The following is an 11,437-nucleotide window of genomic DNA, read 5'->3' as shown; positions in this document are numbered from 1 at the left end:
GCGGTTCACCAGATCTCTTTTTCTGCCGTTTTTTTTGTTTGTTGAAGATCACGACGCAGCGCTGCGGTTCAGGCAGCAGACGATCACTGACTTGTCGTTCTCACTCGCCATCTCTCACCGCTGTCGTCAAATGGAGTTTGTTCTGTCTGAGCTCAGTTGTCATGAAACGCAAATACAGCGATGAGTTTCCCTCTCTTTCATACACACTTGAGTCTCTCATTACGAACAAATTGTATAAAACGACACGTCCTGACCAAAACATCCACAGCATGGCGATTAACCCAGGGAGGTCTTTCAGAACAGGGCTTCAACAGTGGAAAAGTCAGTCAACTAGCAAGGCATTGTTGTCATTGTATAACAGGTGATGATCAGCAGTAATAAGGGAGTGCTATCTCTCATAGTACTAGATGTGACTTTCTTTTTCATACAATCCCATGGCCTTGTACACAGCTAATATCTAACATTCGCCAAAGCAAGCTACTGATAGTGCAACCCTAGTAACAGTACATACGCCGATGAACAATGATCAGGCCCACTGTTCATTTTACTGTAGAAACTATTGTTGAAAACTAGTCTAGCTTGGAACTGTTGCTGTTAAAATAGAATAACAATTGTTATTCTGAACTGGAATAATAAACTGATTGAAGCAAGATGCTTTTTGAGGTGAACCCACTCACACAGTTCTGGGCTGTTCCATCTACAACAGGAAGTGGTCTCCTGTCTGACTGAGAACCCCCTCACACAGTTCTGGGTTGTTCATCTACAACAGGAAGTGGTCTCCTGTCTGACTGAGAACCCCCTCACACAGTTCTGGGTTGTTCATCTACAACAGGAAGTGGTCTCCTGTCTGACTGAGAACTCAATCACACAGTTCTGGGCTGTTCCATCTACAACAGGAAGTGGCCTGACTGAGAAAGCAGTAGATGTTCTGGTCCAGTTTGGTACCACATACCTATACGAGTCAGGGTTCTCAACTCTGACATACTTAAGAACAACAAGTACAGAAACGGACTCAATGCTGAGCATCACCTCTGGGTTGCAGTGTCCAAAACTGAGCCCAGAATAGACATGCTTGTTGAAAACACAGACCTCTCATTAGGACTCTCTCTCTCTGTGTGTGTGTGTGTGTGTGTGTGTGTGTGTGTGTGTGTGTGTGTGTGTGTGTGTGTGTGTGTGTGTGTGTGTGTGTGTGTGTGTGTGTGTGTGTGTGTGTGTGTGTGTGTGTGTGTGTGTGTGTGTGTGTGTCCTGGGTTTGTGTGATGTGGCCAATCAGTTTATTCTCATTCAGATATAAAAATATAAAAATATTCAAAAATGTTTTTTAAAATTATTTTTAAAACAGCAACAGTTCCAACCTAGACTTTCTTTCTACAGTAGATGGACAGTAGAGGGACAGTAGAGGGACAGTAGAGGGACAGTAGATGGACAGTAGAGGGACAGTAGATGGACAGTAGATGGACAGTAGAGGGACAGTAGATGGACAGTAGATGGACAGTAGATGGACAGTAGAGGGACAGTAGATGGACAGTAGAGGGACAGTAGATGGACAGTAGATGGACAGTAGATGGACAGTAGAGGGACAGTAGATGTACAGTAGATGGACAGTAGAGGGACAGTAGAGGGACAGTAGATGGACAGTAGAGGGACAGTAGAGGGACAGTAGATGGACAGTAGATGGACAGTAGAGGGACAGTAGATGGACAGTAGATGGACAGTAGAGGGACAGTAGATGGACAGTAGATGGACAGTAGAGGGACAGTAGATGGACAGTAGAGGGACAGTAGATGGACAGTAGATGGACAGTAGATGGACAGTAGATGTACAGTAGATGGACAGTAGAGGGACAGTAGAGGGACAGTAGATGGACAGTAGAGGGACAGTAGAGGGACAGTAGATGGGACAGTAGATGGACAGTAGAGGGACAGTAGATGGACAGTAGATGGACAGTAGATGGACAGTAGAGGGAGATGGACAGTAGAGGGACAGTAGAGGGACAGTAGATGAGGACAGTAGAGGGTAGATGGACAGTAGATGGACAGTAGATGGGACAGTAGATGGACAGTAGAGGGACAGTAGATGGACAGTAGAGGGACAGTAGATGGACAGTAGAGGGACAGTAGATGGACAGTAGATGGACAGTAGATGGACAGTAGAGGGACAGTAGATGGACAGTAGAGGGACAGTAGATGGACAGTAGAGGGACAGTAGATGGACAGTAGAGGGACAGTAGATGGACAGTAGAGGGACAGTAGAGGGACAGTAGATGGACAGTAGATGTACAGTAGATGGACAGTAGAGGGACAGTAGATGTACAGTAGATGGACAGTAGAGGGACAGTAGATGGACAGTAGAGGGACAGTAGATGGACAGTAGATGGACAGTAGAGGCCTTATCATTGTTCATCTGTACTGTTTCTTACGGTTTCACTATCAAAACGCCTGTGCGTCTGTTCTGTTATTCATCTGTGTGATGTGATCAATCCGTTTATTCTAGTTCAGAATGAAAATTATTTATTGTATTTTAAAAGCACCAGTTCCAACCTAGACAGATACGTAAGAGTGTTTAATAGGAGAAAATAAACATGAATAGATATTTATATTCATATTTATTTTAATTGTTATTTGTTTTTGTCTATATTGCATTTGTTTTAGGCATAAGGGCAATGAAATGTACCGATTATTTATGTATAGTTGCATATTTACCTAAGCTTATGTCCCAGGAAAACAGTCTAATAGACCTCCTCTAATGGGGCTGAGGAGATACAGTCTAATAGACCTCCTCTAATGGGGCTGAGGAGATACAGTCTAATAGACCTCCTCTAATGGGGCTGAGGAGATACAGTCTAGTAGACCTCCTCTAATGGGGCTGAGGAGATACAGTCTAATAGACCTCCTCTAATGGGGCTGAGGAGATACAGTCTAATAGACCTCCTCTAATGGGGCTGAGGAGATACAGTCTAATAGACCTCCTCTAATGGGGCTGAGGAGATACAGTCTAATAGACCTCCTCTAATGGGGCTGAGGAGATACAGTCTAATAGACCTCCTCTAATGGGGCTGAGGAGATACAGTCTAATAGACCTCCTATAATGGGGCTGAGGAGATACAGTCTAATAGACCTCCTCTAATGGGGCTGGGGAGATACAGTCTAATAGACCTTCTCTAATGGGGCTGAGGAGATACAGTCTAATAGACCTCCTCTAATGGGGCTGAGGAGATACAGTCTAATAGACCTTCTCTAATGGGGCTGAGGAGATACAGTCTAATAGACCTCCTCTAATGGGGCTGAGGAGATACAGTCTAATAGACCTTCTCTAATGGGGCTGAGGAGATACAGTCTAATAGACCTCCTCTAATAGGTACAGTAGAAGTGAAGACATTCAGTATTTGATGTGCTCATGTACCTCAGTGATCCCTGTAGGCGCTGTAGACAGTCAGGGGCCAGGGGTTCACGCCGTCGGGACTCCAGGAAGCGCTGGGTGTGTTTGAGCAGCGACTGGCTCGGAGGGAAAAGACCACAGCACAGCCACAGTAGCTGCCAGCCCTGCTCCAAACTGAACCTAACAACAACAACAACAACAACACCATCATTATCATCATCAGAGACCACAGCACAGCCACAGTAGCTGCCAGCCCTGCTCCAAACTGAACCTAACAACAACAACAACAACACCATCATTATCATCATCAGAGACCACAGCACAGCCACAGTAGCTGTGTTGTTTAACCTCCCATCTACGTGTACGAGCAGTGACGACCCGGCATTCAGGACAGGTGTGGCCCCACCTGTTTTGAGCCCCACATATTTTGCTAAAAACAATGTCCTTTCCTCTGTTGTCTTTTCCTTTGTTGACCTCTTCTCTGTTGTGTTGTCTTCTGTTGTCCTCTCTTCTGTTGTCCTCTCCTCTCATGTCCTCTCTTCCGTTGTCCTCTGATGTCCTCTCCTCTGTTGTGTTGTCTTCTGATGTCCTCTCTTCCGTTGTCCTCGGATGTCCTCTCCTCTGTTGTGTTGTCTTCTGATGTCCTCTCTTCCGTTGTCCTCTGATGTCCTCTCCTCTGTTGTGTTGTCTTCTGATGTCCTCTCTTCTGTTGTCCTCTCCTCTGTTGTCTTCTGTTGTCCTCTCCTCTGTTGTCTTCTGTTGTCCTCTCCTCTGTTGTCTTCTGTTGTCTTCTCCTCTGTTGTCTTCTGTTGTCTTCTCCTCTGTTGTCTTCTGTTGTCTTCTCCTCTGTTGTCTTCTGTTGTCCTCTGTTGTCTTCTGTTGTCCTCTGTTGTCTTCTGTTGTCCTCTGTTGTCTTCTGTTGTCCTCTCCTCTGTTGTCTTCTGTTGTCCTCTCCTCTGTTGTCTTCTGATGTCCTCTCTTCTGTTGTCCTCTCCTCTGTTGTCTTCTGTTGTCCTCTCCTCTGTTGTCTTCTGTTGTCCTCTCCTCTGTTGTCTTCTGTTGTCCTCTCCTCTGTTGTCTTCTGTTGTCTTCTCCTCTGTTGTCTTCTGTTGTCCTCTCCTCTGTTGTCCTCTTCTCTGTTCTCTTCTGTTGTCCTCTCATCTGTTGTCTTCTGTTGTCCTCTCCTCTGTTGTCTTCTGTTGTCCTCTCCTCTGTTGTCTTCTGTTGTCCTCTCCTCTGTTGTCTTCTGTTGTCCTCTCCTCTGTTGTCCTCTGTTGTCCTCTCCTCTGTTGTCCTCTGTTGTCCTCTCCTCTGTTGTCTTCTGTTGTCCTCTCCTCTGTTGTCTTCTGTTGTCCTCTCCTCTGTTGTCTTCTGTTGTCCTCTCCTCTGTTGTCTTCTGTTGTCCTCTCCTCTGTTGTCTTCTGTTGTCCTCTCCTCTGTTGTCCTCTGTTGTCCTCTCCTCTGTTGTCTTCTGTTGTCCTCTCATCTGTTGTCTTCTGTTGTCCTCTCCTCTGTTGTCTTCTGTTGTCCTCTCCTCTGTTGTCTTCTGTTGTCCTCTCTTCCGTTGTCTTCTGATGTCCTCTCTTCTGTTGTCCTCTCATCTGTTGTCTTCTGTTGTCCTCTCCTCTGTTGTCTTCTGTTGTCCTCTCCTCTGTTGTCTTCTGTTGTCCTCTCCTCTGTTGTCTTCTGTTGTCCTCTCCTCTGTTGTCTTCTGTTGTCCTCTGTTGTCCTCTCCTCTGTTGTCTTCTGTTGTCCTCTCCTCTGTTGTCTTCTGTTGTCCTCTCCTCTGTTGTCTTCTGTTGTCCTCTCTTCCGTTGTCTTCTGATGTCCTCTCTTCTGTTGTCCTCTCCTCTGTTGTCCTCTGTTGTCCTCTGTTGTCCTCTGTTGTCCTCTGTTGTCCTTCTGTTGTCCTCTCTTCTGTTGTCTTCTGTTGTCCTCTCTTCTGTTGTCTTCTGTTGTCTTCTGTTGTCCTCTCTTCTGTTGTCTTCTGTTGTTCTCTCTTCTGTTGTCTTCTGTTGTCCTCTCTTCTGTTGTCTTCTGTTGTCCTCTCCTCTGTTGTCTTCTGTTGTCCTCTCCTCTGTTGTCTTCTGTTGTCCTCTCCTCTGTTGTCTTCTGTTGTCCTCTGTTGTCTTCTGTTGTCCTCTCCTTCTGTTGTCTCTCCTCTGTTGTCTTCTGTTGTCCTCTCCTCTGTTGTCTTCTGTTGTCCTCTCCTCTGTTGTCTTCTGTTGTCCTCTCCTCTGTTGTCTTCTGTTGTCCTCTCCTCTGTTGTCCTCTGTTGTCTTCTGTTGTCCTCTCCTCTGTTGTCTTCTGTTGTCCTCTGTTGTCTTCTTCTCTGTTGTCTTCTGTTGTCCTCTCCTCTGTTGTCCTCTCCTCTGTTGTCTTCTGTTGTCCTCTCCTCTGTTGTCCTCTCCTCTGTTGTCTTCTGTTGTCCTCTGTTGTCCTCTCCTCTGTTGTCTTCTGTTGTCCTCTGTTGTCTTCTGTTGTCCTCTCCTCTGTTGTCTTCTGTTGTCCTCTCCTCTGCTGTCTTCTGTTGTCCTCTGTTGTCTTCTTCTCTGTTGTCTTCTGTTGTCCTCTCCTCTGTTGTCTTCTGTCCTCTCCTCTGTTGTCTTCTGTTGTCCTCTCCTGTTGTCTTCTGTTGTCCTCTCCTGTTGTCTGTCTTCTGTTGTCCTCTCCTCTGTTGTCTTCTGTTGTCCTCTCCTCTGCTGTCTTCTGTTGTCCTCTCCTCTGTTGTCTTCTGTTGTCCTCTCCTCTGTTGTCTTCTGTTGTCCTCTCCTCTGTTGTCTTCTGTTGTCCTCTCCTCTGTTGTCTTCTGTTGTCCTCTGTTGTCCTCTCCTCTGTTGTCTTCTGTTGTCCTCTCCTCTGTTGTCTTCTGTTGTCCTCTCCTCTGCTGTCTTCTGTTGTCCTCTGTTGTCCTCTGTTGTCTTCTGTTGTCCTCTCCTCTGTTGTCCTCTGTTGTCCTCTGTTGTCTTCTGTTGTCCTCTCTTCCGTTGTCCTCTGTTGTCCTCTCCTCTGTTGTCCTCTCCTCTGCTGTCTTCTGTTGTTCTCTCCTCTGTTGTCTTCTGTTGTCCTCTCCTCTGTTGTCTTCTGTTGTCCTCTCCTCTGTTGTCCTCTCCTCTGTTGTCTTCTGTTGTCCTCTCCTCTGTTGTCTTCTGTTGTCCTCTCCTCTGTTGTCTTCTGTTGTCCTCTCCTCTGTTGTCTTCTGTTGTCCTCTCCTCTGTTGTCTTCTGTTGTCCTCTCCTCTCCTCTGTTGTCTTCTGTTGTCCTCTCCTCTGTTGTCCTCTGTTCTGTTGTCCTCTCCTCTGTTGTCCTCTCCTCTGTTGTCCTGTTGTCCTCTGTTGTCTTCTGTTGTCCTCTCCTCTGTTGTCTTCTGTTGTCCTCTCCTCTGCTGTCTTCTGTTGTTCTCTCCTCTGTTGTCTTCTGTTGTCCTCTCCTCTGTTGTCTTCTGTTGTCCTCTCCTCTGTTGTCCTCTCCTCTGTTGTCTTCTGTTGTTCTCTCCTCTGTTGTCTTCTGTTGTCCTCTCCTCTGTTGTCGTCTGTTGTCCTCTCCTCTGTTGTCTTCTGTTGTCCTCTGTTGTCTTCTGTTGTCCTCTCCTCTGCTGTCTTCTGTTGTCCTCTCCTCTGTTGTCTTCTGTTGTCCTCTGTTGTCTTCTGTTGTCCTCTGTTGTCCTCTGTTGTCGTCTGTTGTCCTCTGTTGTCCTCTCCTCTGTTGTCTTCTGTTGTCTTCTGTTGTTCTCTCTTCTGTTCTCTTCTGTTGTCTTCTGTTGTCCTCTCTTCTGTTGTCTTCTGTTGTCCTTCTGTTGTTCTCTCTCCTTCTGTTGTCTTCTGTTGTCCTCTCCTCTGTTGTCTTCTGTTGTCCTCTCCTCTGTTGTCTTCTGTTCTTCTGTCTTCTGTTGTCTTCTGTTGTCCTCTCCTCTGTTGTCTTCTGTTGTCCTCTCCTCTGTTGTCTTCTGTTGTCCTCTCCTCTGTTGTCTTCTGTTGTCCTCTGTTGTCTTCTGTTGTCTTCTGTTGTCTTCTGTTGTCCTCTCCTCTGTTGTCTTCTGTTGTCCTCTCTCCTCTGTTGTCTTCTGTTGTCCTCTCTTCTGTTGTCTTCTGTTGTCCTCTCCTCTGTTGTCTTCTGTTGTCCTCTCCTCTGTTGTCTTCTGTTGTCCTCTCCTCTGTTGTCTTCTGTTGTCTTCTGTCTCCTCTCCTCTGTTGTCTTCTGTTGTCCTCTCCTCTGTTGTCTTCTGTTGTCCTCTCCTCTGTTGTCTTCTGTTGTCCTCTGTTGTCCTCTGTTGTCTTCTGTTGTCTCTCTCTCTGTTGTCTTCTGTTGTCCTCTCTCTGTTGTCTTCTGTTGTTCTCTCCTCTGTTGTCTTCTGTTGTCCTCTCCTCTGTTGTCTTCTGTTGTCCTCTCCTCTGTTGTCTTCTGTTGTCCTCTGTTGTGTTGTCTCTGTTGTCCTCTCTGCTCTGTTGTCTTCTGTTGTCCTCTCCTCTGTTGTCTTCTGTTGTCCTCTCCTCTGTTGTCTTCTGTTGTCTTCTGTTGTCCTCTCCTTCTGTCTTCTGTTGTCCTCTCCTCTGTTGTCCTCTCTGTTGTCTTCTGTTGTCCTCTCCTCTGTTGTCTTCTGTTGTCCTCTCCTCTGTTGTCTTCTGTTGTCCTCTCCTCTGTTGTCTTCTGTTGTCTTCTGTTGTCCTCTCCTCTGTTGTCTTCTGTTGTCCTCTCCTCTGTTCTCTTCTGTTGTCCTCTCCTCTGTTGTCTTCTGTTGTCCTCTCCTCTGTTGTCCTCTCCTGTTGTCCTCTGTTGTCCTCTTCTCTGTTGTCCTCTCCTCTGTTGTCTTCTGTTGTCCTCTCCTCTGTTCTCTTCTGTTGTCCTCTCCTCTGTTGTCCTCTTCTCTGTTGTCCTGTCCTCTGTTCTCTTCTGTTGTCCTCTCCTCTGTTGTCCTCTCCTCTGTTGTCTTCTGTTGTCCTCTCCTCTGTTCTCTTCTGTTGTCCTCTCCTCTGTTGTCCTCTTCTCTGTTGTCCTGTCCTCTGTTCTCTTCTGTTGTCCTCTCCTCTGTTGTCCTCTCCTCTGTTGTCTCTCTGTTGTCCTCTCCTCTGTTGTCCTCTCCTCTGTTGTCCTCTTCTCTGTTGTCCTCTGCTCTGTTCTCCTCTGTTGTCCTCTCCTCTGTTGTCTTCTGTTGTCCTCTCCTCTGTTGTCTTCTGTTGTCCTCTCCTCTGTTGTCTTCTGTTGTCCTCTCCTCTGTTGTCTTCTGTTGTCCTCTCCTCTGTTGTCTTCTGTTGTCCTCTCCTCTGTTGTCTTCTGTTGTCCTCTCCTCTGTTGTCCTCTGTTGTCCTCTCCTCTGTTGTCTTCTGTTGTCCTCTCCTCTGTTGTCTTCTGTTGTCGTCTGTTGTCCTCTCCTCTGTTGTCTTCTGTTGTCCTCTGTTGTCTTCTGTTGTCCTCTCCTCTGTTGTCTTCTGTTGTCCTCTCCTCTGTTGTCTTCTGTTGTCCTCTCCTCTGTTGTCTTCTGTTGTCCTCTCCTCTGTTGTCCTCTGTTGTCCTCTCCTCTGTTGTCTTCTGTTGTCCTCTCCTCTGTTGTCTTCTGTTGTCCTCTGTTGTCGTCTGTTGTCCTCTCCTCTGTTGTCTTCTGTTGTCCTCTGTTGTCTTCTGTTGTCCTCTCCTCTGTTGTCTTCTGTTGTCCTCTCCTCTGTTGTCTTCTGTTGTCCTCTCCTCTGTTGTCTTCTGTTGTCTTCTGTTGTCCTCTCCTCTGAAGTCCTCTGTTGTCCTCTCCTCTGTTGTCCTCTCCTCTGTTGTCCTCTCCTCTGTTCTCTACCTGTTGTTGTACAGGCCCTAACAGTCTACCTGTTGTTGTACAGGCCCTAACAGTCTACCTGTTGTTGTACAGGCCCTAACAGTCTACCTGTTGTTGTACAGGCCCTAACAGTCTACCTGTTGTTGTTGGTCGTCTGGGAAACAGGCCCTAACAGTCTACCTGTTGTTGTTGGTCGTCATCTGTTTCATGATCTGACAGTAGATCTCGTCTCTCAGGGCCTCGTCCTTGGTGGCTGGCCCAAAGATCTGGTCTGTCAACTCTAGAGGACTCTGTATCTGCTTTGTGGGGTAGTCTCCCATGTACTTCAGGATAGGTAAACACAGGTCAAGGACTGGTAGGAGCAACATCTCTGAAAACTGTATTTGAAGAAACGTGCATGTCATTTGCCATCCTACCACAAAATACATTGAACACATTTAGACTACAATAAGTGTATCTGGGTCTCCGCATATCATATGTATGTTTTCGTCTTCAGTCTGCACCACTGTCCATGGACTTTGGTCTGAATAGAAAGAGAGGTAGCGACAGCGTTTTCTTTTCTCAGTAAGGACATCACTGAAGACCAGAATATGTCACTCTAGATAAGACTACTTGCTAAATTACAAAAAAAAAAAAATGCAATGTTGAGACGATTCCAAAGATGCTCTTGAAGATAATGTTGAAGTCATCCGTCAGTGAGAAGGTGGTAAATCAATTATTAAAGGATATCGGTGAAGGCCAGGCAGGCCCGGTGGCTGAGCTCAGAGTTCCCCGCCAGCTTCTTAAGAAGGGGCTGTTTGATTGGCTCCCTGGACTTGACCCACAGCCTCTCAGGGGCCACGTTCTTAGAGATCACCTGACGGTTGACATCCTTGATGGGCTGCCTGGAGAGACAGACAGAAGCACAGAACATTAAGGAGCCTTTAAAATCAGGATGTTGTCCCATATATATTACTGTATATATATATAATATATTATTATATATTACATGTGTTAGTTATATACCATATATATCAAAATATTATTGGCTATATACTATTATCACTTTTTCTGTTAATATCGTATTAGAAGTTTCTCTATTACCTGAAGTACTCATAGGAGAAATGTTACCTGTAGTACTCATAGGAGAACTGTTACCTGAAGTACTCATAGGAGAACTGTTACCTGAAGTACTCATAGGAGAACTGTTACCTGAAGTACTCATAGGAGAACTGTTACCTGAAGTACTCATAGGAGAACTGTTACCTGAAGTACTCATAGGATAACTGTTACCTGTAGTACTCATAGGAGAACTGTTACCTGAAGTACTCATAGGAGAACTGTTACCTGAAGTACTCATAGGAGAACTGTTACCTGTAGTACTCATAGGAGAACTGTTACCTGAAGTACTCATAGGAGAACTGTTACCTGAAGTACTCATCACGGGAGAACTGTAGGAGAACTGTTACCTGAAGTACTCATAGGAGAACTGTTACCTGAAGTACTCATAGGATAACTGTTACCTGTAGTACTCATAGGAGAACTGTTACCTGAAGTACTCATAGGAGAACTGTTACCTGAAGTACTCATAGGATAACTGTTACCTGAAGTACTCATAGGAGAACTGTTACCTGAAGAACTCATAGGAGAACTGTTACCTGTAGTACTCATAGGAGAACTGTTACCTGAAGTACTCATAGGAGAACTGTTACCTGAAGTACTCATAGGAGAACTGTTACCTGAAGAACTCATAGGAGAACTGTTACCTGTAGTACTCATAGGAGAACTGTTACCTGTAGTACTCATAGGAGAACTGTTACCTGTAGTACTCATAGGAGAACTGTTACCTGAAGTACTCATAGGAGAACTGTTACCTGTAGTACTCATAGGAGAACTGTTACCTGAAGTACTCATAGGAGAACTGTTACCTGAAGTACTCATAGAACTGTTACCTGTAGTACTCATAGAACTGTTACCTGAAGTACTCATAGGAGAACTGTTACCTGAAGTACTCATAGGAGAACTGTTACCTGTAGTACTCATAGGAGAACTGTTACCTGAAGTACTCATAGGAGAACTGTTACCTGAAGTACTCATAGGAGAACTGTTACCTGTAGTACTCATAGGAGAACTGTTACCTGAAGTACTCATAGGAGAACTGTTACCTGAAGAACTCATAGGAGAACTGTTACCTGTAGTACTCATAGGAGAACTGTTACCTGTAGTACTCATAGGAGAACTGTTACCTGTAGTACTCATAGGAGAACTGTTACCTGAAGTACTCATAGGAGAACTGTTACCTGAAGTACTCATAGAACT

The 11,437-nt window shown here is 45.6% G+C and overlaps 1 protein-coding gene across 4 annotated transcripts in view; it reads right to left on the bottom strand.

The window, feature by feature from the left end:
* The window catches only part of LOC115108701 (unconventional myosin-VIIa), an 82,380-nt gene that overhangs the window by 15,251 nt on the left and 55,692 nt on the right, over window positions 1–11,437 (bottom strand). For 3 of the 4 annotated variants that reach the window (XM_065009353.1, XM_065009354.1, XM_065009355.1), the window contains 3 exons: window positions 9,869–10,023; window positions 9,320–9,473; window positions 3,403–3,558 (listed from right to left, as the gene is read on the bottom strand). In XM_065009353.1, coding sequence (XP_064865425.1) covers window positions 3,403–3,558; window positions 9,320–9,473; window positions 9,869–10,023 — 465 coding nt within the window. The other variant, XM_065009356.1, reaches the window with a different exon arrangement.

The sequence above is a fragment of the Oncorhynchus nerka genome, linkage group LG24 (assembly GCF_034236695.1).
Source record: "Oncorhynchus nerka isolate Pitt River linkage group LG24, Oner_Uvic_2.0, whole genome shotgun sequence".
NCBI lineage: Eukaryota > Metazoa > Chordata > Actinopteri > Salmoniformes > Salmonidae > Oncorhynchus > Oncorhynchus nerka.
The sequence above is the reverse complement of the archived record's forward strand: the minus strand, read 5'-3'. Positions and strand labels throughout refer to the sequence as shown.